Consider the following 26,044-nt stretch of genomic DNA (forward strand, 5'->3'; position numbering starts at 1 on the left):
CATGAAGTCAGGACTAACCAGTATGGCAGTGTTGCCCAAGAGCTCACTAATCCCATTGCATGGGGTCTTATACCATGGGGATGCTCTTTAGTCAGCAGACGAGACTGTCTTGAAGAAGCACATGAGAAGTATTCACACTGGTGTATTTCTCAATACAGAGGTTCCCGTGGATGAGTGCACCAATTCAAGTCACGTTGGTTGGCTTTTGGTAAGTGTAAGTGAACCTTTAAAAAAATGTAGCTGCTATTATTATTGTGTGCATATATTCAATAGGTGTGTATGATATGTTATCACAGTAGTCAACACAGAAATCACACTTATATAAGTAATTTTTGATGCCTATGGAAGGTTGGGTGATACAAGAGAAGTTTTGGAAATGATACCAACCCAGAACGCCTGGACTATGTGGCCCCAGTGATTAAAAAGATGGAAACTGCCAACATAGGAACCTCCAAATTTAGGGCTACCTAGGTGTTCTCCTGTAAACTCCAGTCACCCACCCCTTCGTCCTTGGTGCCCTTGTTTATCCTTTTTGCGATTAAACAGTACATGTTTTTAAGGCAATCCTGTGCCCTAAAGGAAGGAAAAAGTTGCCATTAAAATACATAGAGAAGGAAGCCAAGAAATGACACTTCAACCTACTGACCTACCATTCTGTTTCATTTTTTAAGTTTGGTGTTCGCCACCCCCCTGTGCTGTGCTCTGTTTCCTCAGAAGAGGTAGGTGGTGGGTTTTTTTTTTTTTCTTTTTGTTTTCAGAATTATTGTGAATTTCGATCTTAAAAATGAGCTGGAGACACAAATTCCCTTATCTGATTTCGGTAGTAAAAAAATCAGGACTCTAAAGGGCCGGGGAATCCTCTTAAAAGGAAGAGACTAAGCAGGCAAGCTCAGATCTGTGGGACCTCAGGACTCGCTTTACCCAGCTCTTTCCTGATCCCTACTGTTACATATGGGAATGTTTTAGCCTTTGTGAGAGTCAGGTTGCCTCGTACACATTTTGCTTCTAGAACCTTTAATGAGGTTCCTTTCATTGGCACCACAGACAAGCACATCTGTGGTTTTCGTCCACTAGAATGGATTTCCTGACCACAGCTCAGCCCTTAGCTTGGGTCGCTGCTTACTGTCCCAGTGCTGTGGTCACATGGGTCTAGGCGTGTCACTGCCGTGTGCTCTTACCAGCAATGAGACAGTTTCAGCTTGAAATAACAGGTAAACAGGCTTAGCAATTGGCTTCTGACAGTTCTTTGTTGTGATGATTGTTTCTCTGGAGGGCACAGGATGATCATTTTGTAGCTGTGTCCATGCACCAGCCCTGGGTCTCTGAACCTGTGTCCTCTCCCTCAGTTCAGGTTCCTAGCTTTGCCCTTGTGATAACCTGTTTCCTCTGCCTTGCCCCAGTTCCATGCCTGTGACAAGCTTGGAGGATGAGTTGCAAGCCAGCATCCGAAGGAGTCATCCTGAATTACGGCGCGTGTACTTTAACAAGGGCCTGTGAAGCCAAGATCAAGCCCTGGAGGCTCCTCCTGCCATCTGTGAACCTCCCGAAGCCACAGCAGTGAGGAAATCCCATGTGATGGGGCATTCCCAGTTACAAAAGCCTCTAAAAGATCTGCATTAGAGTCAAGCTGCCCCTTGACATGGCACCCAGTGCCAGTCAGGAGCATGACATTTGAACCATGTTGTAATTTACAAACATACCCTTCTGGTAGACTTTAATGATATCGTTTTTTCAAAGCCCTCACCTCGAGCTTTCAAAAGCACTGGTAGGCATAGCATAGGTGCTCCAGTTACCAGCTCAGTAAACATTGGTTGTCAATCATTGGAAAGGTTACCCATTTCATTTCTACTTCCGTTCCACGGAGGTCTCAGTCATGAATTGGGAAAAAACAAAAGGTCTAAGACTAAATGTACAAGTGTAACTACTAAGGAAACTTTGTCTCCAGTTTAGCTGCGAACCAGTCCAAAATAGATGGTGACAAAAATTGAGGTTCAGAGGGTAAACACTCCGTACACTTTCCTGAAGTCAGCCACAGAGCAGGGTGTGAAGTCACTCCTGCAATTATCATGTGTTCATGGTACTGAATTCTCTTGGTTAACTTTTCAGTTTGTCTAGTATTCTTATGAAATTATTAATCTGACCTCAAAGATACTTTATAATCATGAATTTTCATCAAATAATTAACTGAAACATGCACAATGCCAGGTTTAGGAGTATATCAGTACCAGTGTGGTCTGGTTTGTTGGGTATTTTTAGACGTGAAACTACAGTTCCCAGTCCCTATGTGCCTTTTTTTTTTCTTTTTTTCCTTCCTTTTTTTTTTTGGGGGGGGGGTCTTTCATGAAGATACAAAGATAATAAATGAACAAGTCAGCAACAGTGAATGTTGTGTTACATCCCACCCTGTTTGTTTGAAGACCATGAAATTACATAGCATGTCTGCATCTCCATAGTGATTTTTACATGTTACATGTTAAGTGTAGCTGAGGTCATGTTGGAAGTATGTAGATGTTCCCTGTCATAGACAAGCCACTTGTTACACTGAGTGTAAATCATTGCAATTCAGAGATTTGTAAGTGGGAAAAAAATACTAGAAACTCTCTAGTTTCTGTAGATCTTTCTCCTGATAATGTGTCCAGATTGAATTTCCTCATAAAGAAAAAATGGTGTGCCTTGTGTCTGTGTTTCTCTGTTCTCTAAAAGGATATATGGATCTGACGCTCTCATACCTCCCCCCATGCTGCTTGAATCTTCTGTAGCATTGAATGCTAAGCCACTTGAAATGCAATGGCTTCTTGTGACATTCTGGCCTTGGACGAGCCTCATTGCCATCACTGCTTCTGTTTAAATGGTGGTGAGAGCCTGGAGTTCTAGGCAGGGCTCCACAAGGTGCTTAAAGGACATTTCTGTGCGAGGCTGAAGGCCTTGAGGTCCGCCCCACCCAGCTGGTCACTGATCTGTTGCCCCAGTGCGTGTGGAGCTCTGAGAACATGGAAACTCAGCTGGGAGACTGACAAACTCCACGTGTCAGCCCAGGGGTAGTGAGGAATAAGTGGTGGGTGTGGAGCTGGCTCTTCTAATTTGTTTTTAGAAATTCCAGCCTCTTAATGCTTTTGTATAGGAATACTCACTGTGTGGTTTAATCATGATTTATTTTTTAAAAAAGAAGGAGGAGGAGGAAGACAGAAGAACAAATGAGTGAAAATTGGCAATCTCTGCTGCTCTTTTCAAAACCCTTTTCTTCTGAAGACAAAGCCACATGAAGTGCAATAAGGTTGTAAGGTGACTAGTTAATATTTCTCTAATGTGAGATAGAGTTGCGTGTGTGACTGACTAGCAGCTATCAGTATTAGCACAGTGTCTTGCCAATGTCAGAGCCAATGTCTCACTTCAGTTTAACTGATGAAATGTCAAATAAATGCAGAATGAAAATAAACTTTGTCTTTTGGTCATATGTAAAGCATGCAGTTTGGATGTTCTTTCATCTGAGTAACTTCACCAGTAACTCCTAATGCTGTGGTCTGTGTTCTTGCCGATCTTTTTACTGACAGTGTATTTCTGCCTTGAGTTGCTGGTCTTCCACCCTCTTGAACCTCACAGGGGAGTACCCCTGTCTTCACAGCTGACATGCTCAGGGACCCCCAAAGAAGAACTGAAACAGGTCCTTTTGAAGAACAGTGGTAAAATTTCATTGATGAGTTAGGCACAAGTTTTATGGAATACTAGAAGCTGTTTAAAACTCATGGAGTGTTTATTTTTGAAATTGTCCATGTAATCTTTTGGACTGTGGTGGATAACATATGGTGGTAAAAACAGGAAAAACCAAAGCATAAAGAGACTGCTATACACAGAGGCGCACGCCCCCACACTCCCTCCCACACACACCCCTGACTAGTTTAATTGAAAAGTGTTGACTGTGAACTTGCAGGGGAAGTGAGTTCCTGCTTCAAACCTCGGTGCCGAGTGCCACTTGGGATACCCAGTGTAGTTTGCTCACTTGTCAGATTCTAGCACAGAACTGTTGTTTCTAACAAGAGAAACATCCAGATTTGAGATTAAGAAGTGATTCATCAATGAACAATACAGAGCTGAGTACTTAAATACTTTTCTTTTAAATTTATTTCGGTGGTTTGAATAAGAATGACCCCCACAGGCTCATATGTTTGAATGCTTAGTCACCAGGGAGTGGCACGACTTGAGAAGGAATAGAATGTGTGGCCTTGTTGGAGGAAATGTGTCGCTGGGGATGGACTTTGAGGTTTCAAATGCTCAAGTCAGGCCTAGTGTCTCTTTCTTCCTGCTACCTGCTGATCCAAATGTAGAACTCTCAGCTACTTCTCCAGCAGAATGTCTGCCTGTGTGCCACCATGCTCTCTGCCATGATAATAATGGACTAAACCTCTGAAATTGTAAGCAAGCCCTGATTAAATGCTTCCTTTTGTAAGAGTTGCTGTGGTCATGGTGTCTCTTCACAGCAATAGAACACTGACTAAGACATTTATTGTATGGGTACATGTACATATGTGTCTCTTGCTATGGTGGCTGTGTGGACAACTTGTGGAAGAAATTACTTCTCACCTTCCACCATGAGCCCTGAAGGTCAAACTTGGGTCATCAGCACTAGCTGCAAGCATCATTACCCCAGAGCTGAGTGCTTTAAACCTCTGTGGTCGTATGTCTGCGTTGATTTTGCTCCTGTAGCTTTATTCTCACTTCACTTATTATACTCAAGAACATGGGTCTAAGAGTCAGAAAAGCTGGGCCCAGCCTTTATTGTTCCCATTTATAAAATGCATGCTTTCTGATTAGTGGCATTCTTTGTATATGTTTTCTTCCAATCACTATAAGAAATACCTGAGGCTAATCAGCTAGTAAAAAGAAAGGGGTTGCTTGTCTCATAGATTTAATAGTTCTGGTCTGTGGTTAGATGGACTCACTGTTCTCAGGTGTGGGCTCGTGGTGTCAGGGTAAGGCTGCTGAAGTGACCAGGAAATGCAGAGAAAAAGATAGAAGGCTCCATAGTCCCTTTCAGTAGCATGTCCCCAATGACCTAAAGACCTCCCAACTAGATCCTATATTTTATAGATTCCACCACTTCCCAACAATGCCACCTGACTTTGAACAGATGGACCTTTGAGAAATGTACCAAATTCAAACTAACAATGTGAACTTGGATGTGTGTGTGTGTGTGTGTGTGTGTGTGTGTGTGTGTGTGTGTGGTGTTTTGAATGTGGTGTTTGAATGGTGTCTGGAGAAAGTGATTGGTGCTACCTTTTATAGTATCTACAAATATTAAAGCTAACCCCCATGCAGAAGTTATCATGGTTCCTGCCACATCGTTGACATTGTTTAAATGGTTTCTGAATGATTAAAAGGAAAGGAAAGGACATGACTGCTTCTAGGTATGGTGGAGGAGAAAGTTTATTATAAATATGTGGGAGTCCAGAGTGGCCATGACCAGACTGAACTAGGCCATGTCGGGAGAGAGGGTGTTCAGTTGGAGCCTCTAGCTCATCCCTGCATGGTCCAGAAAGCCCTGTTCCTGTCTCTCTCCAACCCCAGCACAGAGTCTCCAAACTAAAGAAAGGCACCAAAAAGCCCAGTTCCCACGTTCTTGGCCGCAGCTCCCCGCTCAAAGTTGCCAGCCACCCAAGTCCCCCCTAAGTGCTCAGCTTTGACCACACTCGGGCACAAACCCAGCTTGTGGTGGCCAAGCCCCACCTAAGTGCTCAGCTTTGACCACACTCGGGCACAAACCCAGCTTGTGGTGGATCATCATCACCCCTGACCTACAGTCTATAAACCTTTGCTGCCCTGGGCTGGGCGTGCAACTTCTCCTGCCTCCATCTCTGGGACTGGAGAACCTGCCCAGGAGTTGCTTTGCTCAATACACCTGTTGTTATACTTTTTCAGTTCAGCTTGATCTGGCTTACTTATAGTGTGTGTGTGTGGGGGGGGGGGGGTCAGAAAAAGGCCACGTGGGGAGGCTGCTCTTCTCCATCTTTCCACCAGACACATGGGTCTAAGAGTCCCATCAAGAGTTCATTGGCTTTCCCAAGCCTATGGCTTTCGACTTGGGTTAAGTCCATTTCCCAGCCACCACCTAAAGAGGTACCAGGAATCCCCTGCCAAGCCTTATCCGTGCCAGGGCAAGCCCATTCCATTCTGGAGCAGAGACAGTCTGTTCCAGAGAGCCTTGGGTTCAGAGACACCCTCCCATAGGCTCCTTGCCCCCACTGCTCAGCTCCAGGCTACCTAGTCTTTGGTCTCCAGCACAGGCTTGGAAACGGGCAGTGCCAGGTCTAAACCGGATGCTCAGTCACCCTGGGGTATCCGCTGCAAAAGTTATCCAAGCTGGGGCTGTCTCACACCATACCCCAAAATGCCTGATTTTATTTGTTCTGGACCCTAACCTCAGTACACTCCAGCTAAACAGTCTGAATGGCCACCGGAGGGCACTCTCCTTCACATCCTCCGCGATGGAGGGAAATTTTGCCGGCCTATGGACAAATTGTCTGAGCTCCCTTAGGTCTAGGGTTTGGGTTCTGTGCTCACATCCCTCCTTCTGCAGCCAGTGCTCAACAGGGCAGGTCTTGTTGGCTGGGGTTGTGGTGCCTCCGGACGCCCTTTCATCTGGGGCCTTGGACTCTGTGCCCTCGCCCGATGGAGCCGCCTGAGTCAGTCACTGGCACCCCTGCCCTCCCCACCACCACCCTGCCTGCCCCTCTCCCTCCTACATGGCCAGTGCTCCACCTACTGGCCAGCCTTCATCCCTTTACTCACCCCTCCCTCCTTCCGCCCCTCCCTTCCCTCCCCCTTCCAGACAAAGGTCGAGAGCCAACCTTCTCCCCCTTACCCATCTCCCTCTCTTCCTCTCCCTCCTCCTCCTGCCCCTTCCTTCTTTATCGCCACAGACCCTGCTTCCCCCTCCCCCTTCTACAGGGCCACAACCCGCACCCTGGTCCCTGTCCACACACTGGCCTGTTTCCCCTAATTCCTCCCCCATGGCTTCGCATACATGGTCTCAGCAGACCCTGCCCTACCCTGCCCCCTCCAAGAGGTGGCCGGAGCTGAGGGGATTGTTCGAGTCCAGGTCCCTTTCTCCCTTCAGGACCTCTCACAGATTGAAGAGTGGTTAAGCTCCTTTTTTGCTAATCCTGCCTATTTCAAGGAGTTCATTGGTTTTCTCAAGCCTATTACCTGACCTGGCATGACCTTTATGTCATCCAGGCCTCCGTTCTCACTCCCTAGGAGCTGGGAGGGATTCAGGAGTGGCTAGACAGTATGCAGACCAGACCCACCTAGTAGACAATATGGGTAACTTGGCAGTGCCAGCTGTGGAACCCAACTGTGACTACCAACCAGGTCAAATTCACTGCCGGGGACTTCATGGTCCGCTGCTTCCTTCGAGGTATGGAGACAGTCTTGAACAAAGTGGTTAATTTTTACAAGCTCCACGAGATTACATAGCAAGCTGATAAAAATCCAGCTATTTTTCTAAAATGATTACAAGAGACAATCAATATGATTCAATCCACCTTGACCCAGCCTTCCCAGTAGGAGCCTCGGCCCTGGCTACCCATTTTATTTCTCAGTTATCGCCAGATATTAGAAAGAAACTAAAAAAGACTGAGGATGGTCTCCACACAGGAGTTGGTGAAAATGGCTTTTAAGGTTTTTAATGCCTGAGAGGAGGTGGCTGAGTCTCCCTATCAGGCTCAGCTGCAACAGAAGGCTATACCTACCCCAAGCTCAGGCTTGGCAGTTGCCCTGAGGCCGGCAGCTCTTCCACAGAGGGAACAAGGGAAGTCCACGAGGCTCCATCCCACCAGGGCCCAGCCAAAGTCAATTCACCAGGACCTGCTTCAAATGTGGTCCTGAGGCTGCCCCAATCCTCAGCCACCCATCAGGCCATGCCCTGTCTGCCAGCCGTCTGGCCACTGGAAGTCCAAGTACCCCCATGTGGGCTCATCCTCTGTGCCATACCACAGAGGTCCAACCCCACCAGGGCAGACATCTGAGACTCTTCCAACCTTTGAGCTCCTTAGCCTGGTGGAGGGCTGGTAGTACCCAGACTCAGGAGACTCCCATTACCCTTACTGAGCCTGTGGTAAGGCTCCAGGTAACAGGTACATCCATCACCTCCATGGTGGACATGGGAGGTACCTTTTCTGTCTTGATCTCTCACTCAGGCCCCATGGTTCCCTTGCTAATTTCTGTCATGGGTGGTGGGTGGGACCCCCTCTTTTCCACCTAAGACCTGCCACTTTCCTGCATTCTTGCAGGATGATTCTTCTCACCCTCTTTGTTGATGGAAGCTCTCATAGACAGATCAGGAAACCACCAGGCAGTTTATGCAGCGGTCACCTTCACAAAAATGGGACAACATTAATCTGGGAACAGCTGAGAAGGTGTATTATGCCTGGGGATCTGGAGGAGGGGCCATATTGACCATCAGATTGGTCCAAACCCAGCCTCTTCTGGAGGAGGATAGAGTTAGAGGTGATCTGCAAGGTCTGGTTAACTCTGGAGCACATACTATCCTTTCCAAAGAGATGTGAGACGCATGTGTACTGACTGGTTTTCTGTCAACTTCACATAAACCATAGTCATCAGAAAGGAGCATCCGCTGAGGAAATGCCTCCATGAGATCCAGCTGTAAGGCATTTTCTCAATTAGTGATCAACAGGGGAAGGCCTATCATTGTGGATGGTGCCATCCCTGGGCTAGTGGTCCTGGATTCTACAAGAAAGCAGACTGAGCAAGCCATGTGAAGCAAGCCAGTAAGTAGCACCCCCTCCATGGCCTCTGCGTCAGCTCCTGCCTCCAGGATCCTGCCCTGCTTGAGTTCCTGTCCTGATTTCTTTTGGTGGTGGACAGCAATGTGGAAGTGTAGCCAAATAAATCCCTTTCTCCTCAACGTGTTTTTGGTCATGGTGCTTCATTGCAGCAATCTTAACCCTGACTAAGACAGCATGTCGAGTGTCACTGGGTCGCTGACCTCCATCTTGACCCATATGTGCCAAACTCCAAGGTGCTCTGAGCTGCCTCGGCCTCCCAGCCTCCCCACCTGTATTATAATGTGACTGGCCATGACACAGCACTCTACAGTCCCCACAGGAACTCCCCCAAGGGTTCCCATGAGCATTGTCTCCATTAAATATAAGAATGATGATAAGAAATTGATAACAGCCAAAAATAATTATGAAGCAAGAAAAAGTTCCAGGGCTAGGGAGATGGCTCAGTCAGCAAAGTCCCTACCATACAAGCATGAGAGTCTGAGTCCTGATCCCAGAACTCACATAAAAAGCCAGTAGAGGTAGGCTGTGCCTATAACCCCAGTGCTAAGGAGTCAGCTAGGCCAGCAGGTCCTTAAATCTAATTGGCTGACCAGCCTAGTTTAATCAGTGAACTTTAAATAAGGTAAGAGATCCTGTCTCAAAAAATAAATGTGGAGAGTAACCAAGGAAAGATACTCCAAGTCCACCTCTGGCCTCCATACGCACAAACACACATGTGCACGCACACACGCACACACCACAGTAAGAAGTGCACACAACACATAACATGCCAAAAATAGGAAATGAGACCACCACCGACCTTACCTGAAACATTCAGAAACCCAGGAAGGGTCTGTTCAGATGGATACACAGAGTTTCAGTGCACACCCAGTCAAAGCCAAAGTTTAGCATGGCTTTGTCCCATAGGGGGGCCACTCTACGATTCTTGACTCAGATTCATTCTCTCTCTCTCTCTCTCTCTCTCTCTCTCTCTCTCTCTCTCTCTCTCTCTCACACACACACACACACACACACACACACACACACACACACACACACAAGGATTCTGATAGACACAGGCCTGAGAACCACTGGCTGAGAAAATTCAGACTATGGCTGGAACTCCTGGCTTTAGTTCAGCTCGGTTCCTTAAATTGCGGCAGGCCAAGCTCTTTAAACCACCATTCCCGAAGCTGTAAAGCAAAGACAGTACTTCCTTCTCTGGGTGACAATGAGGGTTCTGATAGCATGCTGCTCGGCACAGTGCGTGTTCACTACTCTGAGCTAGAGTTTCACAACATTTGGTCTGCAGTCCTACTGGAGAACAGGCACACTTGACGAGTGCAGGCTTTGACAATTTTTATGCAAGAGTTTGACAGTATCTGTCAAAATTTATAAAACTAGCATGCCTCTTTTTTTTTTTTTTTCTAACTATTTCAGTCCTACAATCCCACAGAAATACACCCTCACACTCTTGGCAGAATGTGGCTTCTCCCAGGAACTGGTATGTTGGGGAAGAGGGAAAAAGAGAGGTTTGAGGATGTTTCCAGAAGGTGGTGAGATATTTCCTAGCAAAAAAATAATAAGATGTTAGAATGCAAGTCCCTTAGTATTATTTAAAGTTTTGCAAAGTAGATAAATAGGTAGATTACAGTTGACTGTCACAAATGTGAGCTAAGCTGGGAGGAAAGGCAGCCCCTGGGTGCTAGGACTGGCAGTGGCCTGGGTCTTGTTTTTGTTTTTCCTCTATTTTCCATTTCTTAAAATCAGGGCATGTCGGTTGCTATTAAAAAATAATTTTATAGTAGAAACAGTAGTGCATACCTTTGTTCTTAGCACTTGGGAGACAGAAACAGGTGGATCTCTGTGAGTCTGAGGTTGAAGAGATAAAGTGCAATGAAGCCATGAGGACCTGAGTTCGATCCCCAGAAACCACATAAAAAGCTGGGTGTGGTGGCTGGTAATCACTTGTAAACCAGAACTGGGGAGACAGAGGCCCACTGGCTAGCCAACCTGGCCTAAGTGGGGAGTCCAGGGCCAATAAGAGATGATGGATCAGATAACAAGTTGGATAGCTCCAGGAACAAACCCCAAGGTCAGCCTGTTCTCCAGATGTGTTCACATACACACATGTACCACACACACATACATACATACACACACACACTTTTACACACACACACACACACACACACACACACACACAATCTCCTCGGTATATTCTAAACTCAATTTTATAATAAATGCATAGATAGGCTCAAAAGACAGATTCCAATCAAAGTAGTCGACATAGGAATCTATGGGTTTATAGATAATCTTTATACCTTTTCAGTTTCTCCTTCTGAGATTTTTCTAGAAGGCACTGGTATTCGGGTTCAGGTTTCTGAGCAACCACATAGATTGAGTCAGCACTCAAATCTTTGGTCCTTCTGAAAGAGTGTGTAGAGACCCCAGCTCGGGCTGGCTTGCGGCAGTCCTGAAGAGAGGTGCTCAGCTCCCCTGCTCAGTCCCTGGAGTTGCTGAGCCAATCACAGCTCCTCCTCTAGTTGAGTTGTCCACAGACAATGACAGAAGCAACATCTACCTCAGAGCTTCCTTGTCAGGCCTGAGCCAGGCTTTGCTATCCAAGCTCCAGGCCAGAAGGGAACAGCAGTACCCTGAGGGGACACCAGAGAGCAGCATTGCCTGCAGGATCTCATTGCTGGTGCTGGGTGCTTCCAGGAGGTAGCTGTCTGCCATTGACCAGAGGCAGCAAGCAGGCTAGCCCCAAGCATGGACCCAGGCCTTGTGCACAGGTGGTCCTGGATGCTTGGGAAAAGATGGGATCCCTCCAGCAGTAGTTATTGAAAAGATGCCCTGGCTTGGAGTCCATGGGCAGGATGGTCTTGTCCTCTGTGTGTGCATTTCTTTGGGAGTACATTGTAAAAGGGATCTCAGTAAAGGTAAAAGACAGGCATGGTCACACCCAGGACTAGAGTGGTCCAGGCCTTGTCCTTCCTTCTGTGCTATCTGTGCTGACAGAAAATGAGTGGAAAACTTGTTGGGCACAGAGACAGGGAGTGGGTGTGCCCCCGTGTACCCAAGTTGTCACTAATCAGTCATTCTCAATGGGAGCAGAAACCTGCAGGAAGAGAACTGTGCTTTTAGGGAAAGGCAGCATCGGGCAAAGGCCTGGAGAGCAGAGCAGCATCGTGCAGCTTCGGGAGGAGGTCCTGGAGGCTCTGAACTCCATGAGAAAGCATGCTTCACCCTCAGCTCTGGGCTGTCTTCATAGTCCAGCACTGGCACTGCTTTTGTGATATGAGACATGCCAATTTGGCTCTCTGAGCCTGTTCCCTCATCTGTAATGTGGGACAATCAGTTCCACCAAGCAGTCTAAACATTAAGAGTTCACAGGGGACTGTGGGCCAGTGTCCTCTGTGTCACTCTGCCCCTGGCCCCCCTCCCCCATAACATCCAAATGGAAAAGCATCCATGCTGCCTCCAGAGCCCAGATCCAACAGGGCTGACAGCAGACGTGAGCCAAGCCCTGCTCTCTTCCATTTTTATAATAGATTGTGCTCTATTCTGATAATGAAAATGCTGGCTACAAAAGTAGCATCTCTGAGGAAGATGGTAATATGAGAGAGCAGCTTTTTAGAACTAAAAATAGAGAGGAAAATACCAGTTCTATTGAAATAAGAAAGGGCCCAACCTTGTGATACAAACTCTGAATAATAATTTCAGTCAGACTAGAAAGGAGAGGCTGGGAATCCACCCTCAGAGAGGAGGCAGGCCATGTGGGGTAAGGAAGGGTGGGGGTGGAAGGCTTTAAGGGTAGTGAGTGGGTGAGGACAGGGCAGGCCACACAGGCCCAGAGGAATCAAGGAAGGGGGGTGTTGGTGGGGGATGATTTTGTGGAGGAGGAAGGAGGGGAGGAAGAGGAAGCTGCTGTGGGAGGTAGGGCTTCTACAAAGAGAAGCAGTGTGTTATGAACACTGGAATGAGGAACAAAGGAATCCTCAGGTGCTTAACAGAGTCCTCCCAGCAAAAGCTGGAAGGAGGAGACAGACCTGGGAACAGAGCCAGAGAGGGAGGGTCTGGGGCGACAAAGACAGAGAGTGACAGCCATGGGGACATCGTCAAAAGTCTGCTGAGCACCGGAGCACTCAGTGTTATAGACAGCACACTTTTAATCCCTAATCTCACTCCATGTTTATCCAGAGGGGAAGCAAAATAGGTGGAATCTGCCTTTGAGACACAGGGGAGTCAGACATACAATATGAGGAGAGGTAAACAAACCCCCTGGCAAAGCATAGATTGTATAAATGGGTTCATTTCAGTTATAAGAGCTAGTTGGGAACAAGCCTAAGCTAAGGCCAAGTTTTCATAATTAATAAGCTTCCATGTCGTTATTTGGGAGCTGGAAGTCAAAAGAAAGACTCGTTACACAGGGTCTCACTATGTCGCCCAGGAGCCTCTTCATGTTTAGAAAAGTCATCGGCATGTGACAGTGGCCTGCCCCAGGAGCCTCAGTGAGAGGCTCCTATAAGCTCTTTTACTACTCAGAATCCCAGTTTCTCTTGCACCTCATGATCTGGATTCCTGACTGTGGATCACTGTCATCTAGACATTCTCTGGCTCATTGCCACCTCACCTCCAAGGTGCATAACACCTACTTAACAAAACTATATCAGCTTCCCTAATGGGGCCTGTGGCCTTCTTAGTCACAAGTTTTTATCTTGTAGTACTCATCATGAGTTTCTTTCTATAGAGTGGATCTTAACATTCAACAGGAAAGCAGTTAGTTGCAACCATAACAGCTGTGCCACAATTGATCACCAGACACATCTTGCCTTGCATGTTGGTAACGTCGCATGCAGGATCCATAATTGGGAAAAATTGTCAATAACAATTCTTCCCCAGCAGACTTCATTGTACCTTGTAGCACTATACCAAAATGCAGTGTCTTCAGCAATAGGGACTTAACATCTATTTCCAGGAGGCACCCAACACCAATGGTGATATTTTGTATGAGGAAATTGTACCTCCCTGGCTAATAACGCATATGGAGGGAGCTCACCCCTTGCACTGACACTTATGCAACAGTCTTATGGCTCCTGGGCATCTTTTTCCCCACTCACGTGGTGTTTTTGTTCCAGCTCTCCAATCACTATTTTTACTAGTTATCTAGATGTTTTTCTGAATCTATAAACACTCAAGGGGTAGCATTATGTCATGAAGTTTTGGTTCAGAGGAAGGGCAAGATCTCTGATGGCCCATTGGTATCCACTTCACAGCTTCTCTCTCCAGGAGGAAATATTTCTATTTGGGGAGAATGGCTGTACAGCAGTCCACTGTAAAGCCAAGGCCTGACGATGGCTAGATTCCAAAGCACAAATGCTTTTACTCCCGCTGCATGCCCTTTAATTGGAGTGGTATCTAGTCATCGTTTATTTCAGTTACCCTATGTATGGTTCTGTTTCTGGGATCTCAGGGTCCAGAAAAACTCTGCAACCCAGACACAGGACAACATACTCATACATACCATGAAATCATCTCATCATACACCTTGAATGTATTCAGTCTTTGTGTGTTCACTGTACTATTTTGCAGGGCTAGAGATTGGGCCCAGGGCCTCATGCCTCAATTAGACTTTTTTTTAAGGTAGACTTGAGTCCCTATCCCAATGCTTATAGGATTCTATACATTGGTGCACTGTGGGTCAGCACTTTGAACCTAAATTCTGGCTTTGGCATTAGCTGAGTGATGGACATCCTGGGCAAGTCTCAGGCTGCTCACCTGTAAAACAAAATAGTAAGAGCAAGAGCCCACTTTGCATGGCTGTGGAGAGGACAAGATGATGTAATGCATGGAGACAGTTTGGCACAGTGCCTGATACACAGGACGCAATGGGTAAAAATGTGAACCATGATTTCTTTCTCAAGTGGGAAACACAGGTCTGTCTGGCCCTGAATGATAAAGATAGTGTTAATGAAAGGGAGATGTTGGTTTTGCTTTCAGCTTGGGCAGAATAATAACTGAAAAAAGAATTTCCCCTGGGAATATGGACCAGGTTTTAAAGAAAACAACGGAGGCTATGAGGAAGACAGCTAGTTGGCTTCAGAGGAGAGCGGACTTGAGGAATTTTGTGCCTTTATTTCTGCATCGGTGCTTCATTTATCCTGGGTTTTATTTAATTATGCATGGAAGGTAGACTAAATGGGAATCTATTTGCATAATAAAAGGGGTGATTGAATTCAGTGCTGTGGTGCCTTTACCTTTCAGGATGCCCAGGCCACTCTCTTTGTCTCCTTTCTAATCATTTCTGGCATTTTCTAAAGGGTAAAAAAAATGTGGCATAAGGAGATATCAATTCAGGGGGAGGGGTGCTATGGTAACCAAAGGGGTTAATTGGACTTAAGGGCAGGAAATTCTTCTTCTTTTGCTTTTCCTGTGAAAGGCAGTAGCTAAAGAAGAAAGCAGCTTAATCCCTAGGTTGGTCTGTCTCTCTGTCTCTCTGTCTTTCTCCTCATGCCCATTAGGAAATTTCCTCAAAAAAAAAAAAAAAAATGTTAAAACATTCTGAATGCACATCCATTAAAAAAAAAAAAACCTAACTGTAAACATACATTTATTCAATAAATGCAAGCAAAATACCTGAAATAGATTTAAGTTTCAATGTTGTGACCAGTTTGGAGACAGAGAAATAAATTCACTGGCTAAATACCTCCTAGAGACTGTAAACTTTTCAAGTCCTTGGTATTGTGAACTGAAGTTCCCAGGGGATAAAAGTTAAGGATTCTACAAGACTGGTTGACTGATTAGAACTTTGTTAGTGTGGGGAAATGAAAAGTTATAGATCCAGGGTCAAGTTATAATGAGCTGTCTTCAGTCCCCAGTTTCCATTCACTGCGCATTTCTGTGTCTAACCTATCATCCTTTTAAGCCTCAGTTAAACCTTTAGGATGTACTAATTTCCCTGATCACTAGCTTCCACCAGCCCAGTATCTATAAACTTGTTATCAGATAGCATCTAAAACTTCTCACTGTTTCTGCTGTTTTGCTAGACTCTACTTGTCCTATGACAGTAGCTTTGATCAGAGCTCTGCTGACCCTCATTAAGGAAAAGCTACTTCCTCTGGCCTCTGATGGAGACCTATCATTCAAAGCTATGTATAATATAAGAGTAAAGTTGGGCTGTCAATCACCTGGCTTAGACCACCCCTCAAGAAGGTAGATTCACCTAATATCATAAGATGCTGTCATTTATGGTAAGATGTATTTCTTGCAGTCAATAGATAGATGGGTCCTGTCTTTTAGTTCCATCTGCTAATGTGTGTCCTTTGATGAGGGACTTAACCCTTTATCTTAATTAGGCTTTCTATTGCTGTGGGGAGACACTGTGACCATGGCAACTCTTATAAAGGAAAACATTTAATTAGGTGGTGGCTTACAGTTCAGAGGTTCAGTCCATTAGTGTCATGCTGGAAGCACAACAGCACACAGGCCGACATGGTGCTGGAGAAGGAACTGAGAGTTCTACATCCGGACAGGCAGGCAATAGAGAGAGAAACCAGGCCTGGCTTGAGCATCTGAAACCTCAAAGCCCATCCCCAGTGACACACTTTCTCCAAGGCCACACCTACTCCAACAAGGCCACACCTCCTAATAGTGCCGCTCTCTATAAGCCTATGGGGCCATTTTCATTCAAACCCCCCACCTTTACCAATCAGTTACTATTGAAAGGTGTGTCATTACATCATCATGTCCTATCATTTTGTTGATGTTCAGTGTTTAGTGTTTCTCCTATTCCTCTCTTGCTTCTTTATTATTCAAGAGTGGTTAATTCCTCTCTGTGCCTCATGGATGTGTTTGTCTTTCTCTTCGGCCCAAGGAATTTCTTCTGCATCCTCTGGAGAGCTGACTTACTAGGCACAGAATCCTTAAACTAGCTTTTATCATAGCAGGTTTTGCTTTCTCTTCCACTTACAACAAATAGTTTGTTGAGTGCAGTAATCTGGGTTGGCAGTTGCTGTTTTTTAAAAGTTGAAAAGCATCATCCCCAACTCGCCTGGCTTTTGATGTTTCTGTTGAGAAATCTGTTGCTAATCTGAGGGACCTACCTTCATATGTAGCTTTGTGTTTCTTTATTTCAAAACCCTGTCTTTGTTCTGTGTGTTTAGCAGTTTAGTTAAAATATGGCAAAGGGAAGCTCTTTTCTGGTCTTGTCTATTTGGTTTTCTAAATGACTCCTGTATCTGGATTGGCATCCTTTCCCCTCATTTAGGGGGTATTTCTTCAATTTTGTTGAAATTATTTTTATGCCTTTATAATAGAATTCTTCATCATTTTTTATCCCATAATTTTTAAATATGGCCTTTTAATAGTACTCAATCTGGAAAGTTCTAAGTACTATCTCCTAATTAATTTATATTTATACTTGTTCTTCAACCTTATCTTCAAGCTCAAATATTTTGTCTTCTCCTTCATCCGTTCTATTACTGAGCTTTTTATAACATATTTTCAGTATTTCAGCTTGGTTTTTCTTTTTTATTTCTAGCTCCTTATTGAGTTCTTTCATATCTCATATTGACTTACTTATTTCATTAGCTATTTATGTTCTCTTGTAGCTCATTCAGTGGTTTTTTTTTCTTTGATTTTTTTTTTTTAACTAATAGGCCTGTCTAATCCCATTTTAAGATTAGAAGCCATCTTATTACAAGGTCAAAATAAGTTCATTTCTATTTACTGAAAAACTTAAGTTTGACCAGAGATTAATCTATTCCTGGAATATGACATGTTCCCTATCTTGTGGAATTTGACTCTTCCATGAACTCTACCCTCATAAGATAAGATATTCTGCCAAGGAATTATGATATTCTGTCAAGATGGTCTGTCAAATAATCTTATGTGCTGTCTGCTTTTATAATTCACTTGCCAAGTCCTTACATTACCAAATTTCTCTGGAAATCCCCAGCCTGAACTTTTTTCCTACAAAAGAGACCTAAAAAGTTCCCCCATCACTGTTCTCTTAAATTCTGCTTTAGGGAGACAGCCCTGTACAAAAGTAAAGCTTGCTCAATTCCCCAAAAATTGGGGTGGTAGTCTTTACTCTCAGTTGGTGGGATTAACATCTGGAGGCTCCAGTGAGATAAGACCCCAACCTGACTTTGGGGACCCTTCCCCCAGGGAATCTGGGACCCAAAGTGCTACTTCCTTTGGGGTACACACCTTGAGGAAGTTCCAAGATCCAGGTATATGCTTTCAGATCTACAGACTACCCAGGCAAATGGCCAAGACAAAAAGAAATCAGCAAATATCTGTCTGAGGAGGTCTCCATTGGTAGGTCATAGTAAGGTGTCTCCTTCTGTGACATCTGATACTGGTTCTGGTGGGATCTCATTTGGGGGCAGTGAGGTGCCATGCAAGGCACATGAATTCCAGGTCAATAACACTTCCTGTTTAGTTTTTTGGTGCCTGATTATTGGTCCCCTGTGTCTTGTTCTGTGTTTTGTTCATCTGCTGTATCAGGTCATGTGCTGTGTCAGTCGACATAGGCCCATGGAAGAAACAGGGTCACTCTAGGATGATTTTTAATCTTTACAGTTACAAGGGAGTCAGCTTCTGGTGAACTGTCTGTCTGTGGCTTTGCAAAAGGCTTTTTTATTGTTACACAATTTCCACCTTAGCAAGTCAATTTCTGCTTACCAAAACCTCTTATCTGAAGCTCTACAAAGGAGACAAATGCCAAAGCAATTCTCAGCCACAGAACTTCTGCGACCAAGTTTTGCATAGGCTTCGAACCTTTTAGGAAGCACTCAGAAAGGATTTCCATAATTCAAACAGAAGGTAGCAGTCACAAACGGCAGATCAAGACCCAGGTGCTAACACTCCAGAATCAAACCAGCTGCAGAGCTCCAGGGGAACTCTTACTACATTTGTCTCTTTTGTTTCCTTGTTGTATATTTTCTGTGGTCTGAATTTGGGGTGATGGAATGGACAGACTGAATGGATAATAAGACTAGTAAGCCTGGCACCCTTTTAAGCTGTGTTTTAAGAAAATTTGACAAACTTTACTCTTCTATCATTAAGCAGAATTATAATTACCCTATCACCAAGGATTGCCTCTGATCCTTCTGTGGTCTGGAATGACCTACATTTGGTGGTCAAATGGCTCCTGGAGGGCACTTATGACCCCAAAGTAGCATGGGCAGCAGCCAACACCACCCTTGGTAATCCTGGCCACCCAGACCAGATTGGGTAGTGTGGTAGTTTAAAAGAAAATGGCCCCATAGGGAGTGGCACTATTAGGAAGTATGGCTTTGATGGAGTAGGTGTGGTTTTGTCGGTGGAAGTGTGTCACTGTGGATGGTGGTTTTGAGGTCTCCTATGCTCAAGCTATGCCCAGTGTGACACAGTTGCTTTTGCTGCCTGCAGATCAAGATGTAGAACTCTTAGTTTTTTTCCAGCAACATATCTGCCTACATTCCATCATGTCCCATCATGAAGATGGAGTAAACCTCTGAACCTGTAAGCCAGCCCCAATTAAATGTTTTCCTTTATAAGAGTTGCTGTGGTCATGGTGTCTTTTCACAGCAATAGAAACCCTAACTAAGACAAAAATTGGTACCAGGGACTGGGATATTTCCATCATAGGCCTGACCATGTTTTTGTTTAGAGGAATATAAACTTTGGGAATGTGGAATAGAAGAGCAGTTGAACACTTTAAATGGGGGCTTAATGGGCCATCCTAGTAGGAACATGGAAGACAGTGTTGCTGAGGGTGATTTGAACTGTGAAGGAGAAGAATGCTAGTGTGTGGCCTAGAGATCATTCTTGTGATATTTTGGTGAAGAAAATGGTTGCTTATTGCCCTTGTCCTAAGAGTCTTCCTGAGACTAAAGTGAAGAGATTTGGATTAATTCTGTTGGCAGAGGAAATGTCAAAACAGCCTAGTATAAACTCTGTCCTGTGGTTTTGAGTGGCAACTCTGATGAAGATTTATAATGAAAAGGAACGAGCTAAGAAAATAAAGATACAAAATATACAATTTGAGGAGAAAAGAAGCACAAGGAAGTGGAAAGGAGCTAAGTCCTGTGTTCAAGGAGATAAACAGATTAAGAAATGGGATAAAAGGAGTGGAGACCTCAGGGCAAGACCCCACCCAGCTAGGCTTCCAACTGTGTAAAGGGATTGAAGAAAAGAGCTAGGTGTGGTGGTGTACACCTCTAGTCCCAGCACTCCAGAGGCAGAGACTGGCTAGTCTCTGAGCTTGAGGCTCAGAGTGAGTTCCAAGACAGTCAAGCTTAGGCAGTGAAGGAAACCATTGAAAACAGAAAGCTGGTGAAGATGTAATTGAATGAGGGGGCCATGTTCCAGCCCCAGCAAGCAGCAGAACTTGGCAGCTTCAGCCATATGATTCTGGCTTTAGAGTCAAGGATAGAAGAAAGGGATTATTGAGTATTCTTCTGCAATGAAGGAAAGCTGCTGAGGCCGGCCACATGTCAGGCATGTCCCTGAATGGTGGCCTAGAGAGCCCATTGTGTGAAGCTGTGAAGTTGAAGCCTGGATTGCCTTGGAGACCCCAAGATGTTGGAGATGCCAGAGTCATGTGATGCCCACCTGCTGAGGAGAATTGCTAATAGGGAGTGGAACCAGCCCAAGAGAAAGAAATGTGTTGCAGTCAACGAAGTTGAACATAATTGGAGATCTAAAGAGCGTTTTGACATCAGACATGGAGATGCAGAGTCTGGAGTTTGCCTGGCTGATTTGTTGTCTTGCTTTGACCCAATATTTCCCCACTACGCTCCCTTCCTTACATTTTGGGATGGTAATGTATATCCTGTGCCATTATATATTCAAAGTATATTATTTGCTTTTTGCTTTTGATTTTACAGGGAATTACAGTTAAGAGATTGCATGAATCTCAGAAGAGACTTTGAACTTTAGGCTTTTAGATAAGTTTGAGACTGTTACAGACTGACTACAGGAACTTTTGAAGTTGAACTGAATGCGTTTTTTTCATTATGATATGTCTACAAGCCTTTGGGGGTCAGGGAGTGGAATGAGGTGGTTTGAAAGAAAATGGCCATCATAGGGAGTTACTATGAAGAGGTATGACTTTGTTGGAGTAGGTTTGGCCTTGTTGGATGAAGTGTGTCACCGTGGAGAGTGGGCTTTGGATTGTCCTATGCTCAAGCCATGCCCAGTGTGACACACAGTTGCTTTTACTGTCTGCAGATCCAGATCTAGAATTCTCAGCTCCTCCAGCACCATGTCTGCCTGCATGCTGCCATGTCCCACCATGATGCTAATGGACTCAACCTCTGAAACTGTAAATGAGCCACCACAGTTAAATATTTTCCTTTGTAAGAGTTGCTGTAGTCATGGTGAAGGGTCACAGAAACAGAAATCCTAACTAAGACAGGTGTATTCCACCCTGGGCAGAGGCAACTTTTAATCCTATGCCATGGATAAAGTTTTCTATGGCGTCAGAACATGGTCAAAAAAAAAAAAAAAAAAAAAAAGACTCATAGTGAACTTTGGGGAACTGTGAGAGAGGCTCCAGGGGAAAAGGCAGGTGTAGATGTAACAGTCTTATTAAATAAGAAACACAGAGCCAAATGCAGAGTTAAAAGCCAAGAGGTCAGAGCACTAGCTAAGAGCTGAGACTAAAACCACCTTCTTATCTTTCGCTGCTGTCCTTCCCCTCAGAAAGAGGCCTACTTCCTTTGTGTCTGTGTTTTTTTTTTTTATAGACTTTCTGTTCTGCCTTCTCATTGGTTGTAAACCCAACCACATGACCTCCTCATCACTGCCTGTCTGTATAGACCTCCAGGTCTCTATAGTTGGTATGGAGATTAAAGGCTGTATCCATCCATGCTGGCTGTATCCTTGAACACACAGAGATCTGCTTGTCATGTGATCAGGATTAAAGGTGTGTGCCACCACCACCTGGCTTCTGCTATGGCTTGCTATTACCTCTGACCCCCAGGCAACTTTATTTATTAACATACAAATAAAATCACATTTCAGTACAAATAAAATATCACCATAGGCAGAGGGCCTTTTACCTCAGGTGGATTGTTCTTGGACATGATTTCATGCTTCCTGTGACAAACATTTACATTCAATTTATAAGACATGTTTATTCTTGGTGGATGTGTTTACTGACATTTATTTTCATGTTTTTATGATTATGTTTTTCTGAACTCAAACAACCCTCCTCGGATCACTGCTTTGTTTCATCTGTGTATAAAGTCCACAGAAACTGAAGTAAGTTTGTCTGCAGCATTAGACTGTAGTCTGCAGCCTTAGACTGTGGTCTGCAGCCTTAGACTGTGGTCTGCAGCATTAGACTGTAGTCTGCAGCATTAGACTGTGGTCTGCAGCCTTAGACTGTGGTCTGCAGCCTTAGACTGTGGTCTGAAGCATTAGACTGTGGTCTGCAGCCTTAGACTGTGGTCTGCAGCCTTAGACTGTGGTCTGCAGCATTAGACTGTGGTCTGCAGCCTTAGACTGTGGTCTGCAGCATTAGACTGTGGTCTGCAGCCTTAGACTGTGGTCTGAAGCATTAGACTGTGGTCTGCAGCCTTGGACTGTAGTCTGCAGCATTAGACTGTGGTCTGCAGCATTAGACTGGTCTGCAGCATTAGACTGTGGTCTGAAGCATTAGACTGTGGTCCACCCCATTCTTTCAGGCCCTTAGATCCCAGATCCAGTAGACAAGATCTGCATAGGTTAGGGAAAGTTGACAATATGGTGTAGAATGGGAAGGGTGGCCATGCTTTGGTCAGGACAAAAGAGACCCCCAGAGACCCCTGACTGGGGACCAGAAGCCCTCCAAAAGTCCTGTCTTGCAGGACTCTCCAGAGGACCCTCTTCTTCCCCTGTACACTCCCCATTATCCTTCTCTGTCCCTACCTCTCCTGAACCCCCTGCCTTCTCCTCCTCCTTTCCTTCCCTCCCCTCAGCCTCTCCCACAACCACCCCACTCAACTACTCCCCCAGTGGATCCACCTTCCATTTTTTTCTCCTCTCCATACCTGTCAGGGCTGCTGTTATGAGCAAACAGACTCAGCCCCCCCACCCACACACACACACCAACCTGCAGCTTCTGTTTCCATTTCTATTCCTAATGCAACCCTGGCTCCTGGGCTTCCTCCCACCAGGTCCCTGAAGACCAATACATATATGCTCTGTTTTCTACAACAGAGCTCTACAACCGGAAAACTCAGAAGCCCCTTCCAGCACAGACCCCAGTTCTCTAACTGCCCCGACTGATTTAGTCACCTCCATGACTGCCAGCAGATTCTCTGCTGTACACTCTTTCTACAGAAGAAAGGTGGTGAATCCTAGCAGAAGCAGCTAAGGAGTTGCTTGGGTTAAGAGCTCTTGATAATGACCAGAGAATGGTGGCAGTTGACCAAGTACTACCCAAAAGGAGACCAAGATGGGACTCTGGGATGGCAGAGGGTAGGAAGTCACTCGGTGAGTACCACCAGGTTCTACTGGAAGGTCTTAAGCAAGCAGTCCACAAACCTACTGATTGGTCTAAAGGAGCTGATATGAACTAAAGCTCAGATGAATCACCTTCAGTGGGTCTATCTACTCCTATAGATCTGGAGGGCCCAGCAAACTTAAAGTGATTAACCTGCCTTTGTAGCCCAGTCTGCCTCAGATATATGTAAGAAAATCCAAAAGATGGATGGGTTTGCAGGGAAGAATAGGTCAGAATTATTGGAGATAGCTCCCCACCAAAATGTTTGACAATAGAGAAAGCAAAGAAGATCTGCATATTAGATCTGCTCATTTAAAAAATCAAATTGGGTCACAGTGGCTGCACTATACACACCGGGAAAGCCACATACAACAAAGAGAGAAAGTCCCTTCGAAAAGGGAAATGTGCTTATTACAAGAAACTGGGTCACTGAAAAAAAATGAATGCCTCCAACAGAAATGGGTAGACCCTCCCCAGCCACAGGTGGGCATTCCTCAGCCCAAACCAGTTCTGACTCTGGAAGATTAGCGGGTGAAGGCTCCTTGAAATTAGGCTCCCAGGAGCCTATGGTAACCTTCTCAATTGGCGGTCAGCCTGTAAACCTGACAGACTCAGGAGCTTCATTTTCACTGTTACAGAAACCCCTGGGACCCCTTACACACACACACACACACACACACACACACACACACACACACACACACACACACACCAATGAAGGTGTAAGGGACAACAGGAGAAATTAGAAGAGATGGTTAGACTACAAAATGGACTGTTGACTTAGGGGAAGGAACTGTGACTCATTCTCTCATTGTTATTCCTGGATGTCCATTTCCCTTGCTGGGGAGAAACCTTCTGAAAAAGCAAGCTCCAAACACCTATTTCCTTCTTAGGAGAGATGCTCAAGCTGCAAATAGGGAATCTAGCCACAGCCCTGACCAGCACCTGCCCCTTGAGCTGGGAATAGCTCCTCTTCCAAAGCCCAACCCAGGACCTAGAGAGAACTAAAGGAAAAACTGATATAAGATGTTCCTACTGTCTGGTCTGAAGATATCCCCAGACCTGGCCAAGCATATGCCCCCGATCATAGTACAAATGACCTCAGGAGCCATGACCATCTGGGTTAAACAGTACCATATTAGCTCAGAGGCCAGAGAAGGGATCAATTTCTGCATCAGATGCCTCCTCGAGGTAGGCATGCTCACTCTGTACCAGTCAACCTGCAATACTCCTTTATTCCCAGTTCAAAACCAGGGAGCCCAAGACTACAGATGGGTAGAGGATTCAAGGGATGTGGACAAGTGGATAGAAACTGTTCACCCAACTATTACTAATCCCTACCCTCTGCTGAGCGTGCTGCTCCCTGGGCATAAGGTCCATACTGTGCTGGATTTAAAAGATCCATTCCTCTGTAAAACCTAAGTCATCCCATCTTTGCATTGAATGGGCCAATCTTGAACTGGGGATATCAGGACAAATGACCTGGACCCAATTACCTTAGGGTAAGAGAATTCCAGATTTCCCCCACCATCTTTGATGGGGCTCTTAGTTTCCACAGAAGTAACCAACAGTTACCTTACTCCAATACATTGATAACTTATTATTGGCTGCCAAGGATAAGGAGAGCAGTTTAGAGGCTATTCAAGGATTCTTAAGGATTCTGGCTCAATTAGGCTGCTGGGACTCTAAAAAGAAAGCTCAGCTTTGTACACCTCAGATCACCTATTTGGGTGATTTGAGTAAGTAGTCAAAAGCCTGCAAGAAGCCATAATGAGAATCCTCACTCTAATCACAAAGAAGCAAGTTAGAGAACTCTTGGGGGCCGTGTGTCAGGTATTGCCATCTCTAGATACCTGGTTTGCTGAAATTGCCAGGCCTTTGTATTCAGTCACAGTGGAGGCAAGACCCCTTGGAATGGACTGAAGAACCTGAACAGTCTTTTAAAAGCTTAACGGAGGCTCTTGTGAAGGCTCCCGCCTTAACTCTCCCAATGTTACCAAGCCCTTGCATCATGTTCATGTTCATGAAAGAAAGGATATTGCTACTGGAGTCCCGACCCAAACCCTGGGGCTTCGGGAAAAGTCAGTAGCCCTATATTGAACAAAAGACTGGCTTCAGTAGCTTCAGGGTAGCCAGCCTGCCTGCAGGCCTTAGTGACTACAGCAGTTCCTGTGAAGGACCAAACTACTCTGGAAATACCCCACCTGCACTTTTTCCCATAAAAGAGGCCTGAAAAGCTTCCTCATCACCGTCCTCTCGATTCCTGCTTTAGGGAGACAGCAAGTAAAGCTCGCTCAGTAAAGTGTGTACCACAAATTAGGTTGGTGGTCTTTACTCTTTACTAAGAGTCATTCTTTTTTAGTTCTTTTAATTTCTTAGATTTTTTTTCTATCTGAATAACTCTCATTGCCATTACTGTAAGATTATTGACTTTTGGGAAGTTATAGTTACCTTGGCTTCTCACATTACTTGTATTTTTGCACCAGGACTTGTACATGTATAGAGAAGTTATTGGTTGAGTTCTTTTATTTCTTCAATATTTATTTATTATACTCTCGGTAGCATGAATCTTAAATGGTCTTATTAATAAAAACAAACCCAGGGCCTGGTATTGGGGTGAATGCTGGAAGATCAGAGAAGCAGAGCAAGCCACAGCTTCCTCACCTCGCCAGTTCCTCAGAGGATGCTGTTTCTTCAGACTACAAGCCTCTGAGTCCTCATCTGAATGAATCTCAACTGAACTGCTTCTCGAAAGCCTGAAAGCTTAATCAGCCAAAAGCTT

General features: G+C 45.1%; 1 protein-coding gene across 1 annotated transcript in view; it reads left to right on the forward strand.

Moving 5' to 3' along the window:
* Sfxn1 (sideroflexin 1) overlaps positions 1-2,669 on the forward strand; it is a 41,253-nt gene extending 38,584 nt beyond the window's left edge. The window contains exons 9-11 of the mRNA XM_036188520.1: positions 159-208; positions 672-719; positions 1,401-2,669. Coding sequence (XP_036044413.1) covers positions 159-208; positions 672-719; positions 1,401-1,497 — 195 coding nt within the window. The 3' untranslated portion in view covers positions 1,498-2,669. The remainder of the gene's footprint in view (positions 1-158; positions 209-671; positions 720-1,400) is intronic.
* The last annotated feature ends 23,375 nt before the right edge of the window (positions 2,670-26,044 follow it).

The sequence above is a fragment of the Onychomys torridus genome, chromosome 5, assembly GCF_903995425.1.
Source record: "Onychomys torridus chromosome 5, mOncTor1.1, whole genome shotgun sequence".
Lineage (NCBI taxonomy): Eukaryota > Metazoa > Chordata > Mammalia > Rodentia > Cricetidae > Onychomys > Onychomys torridus.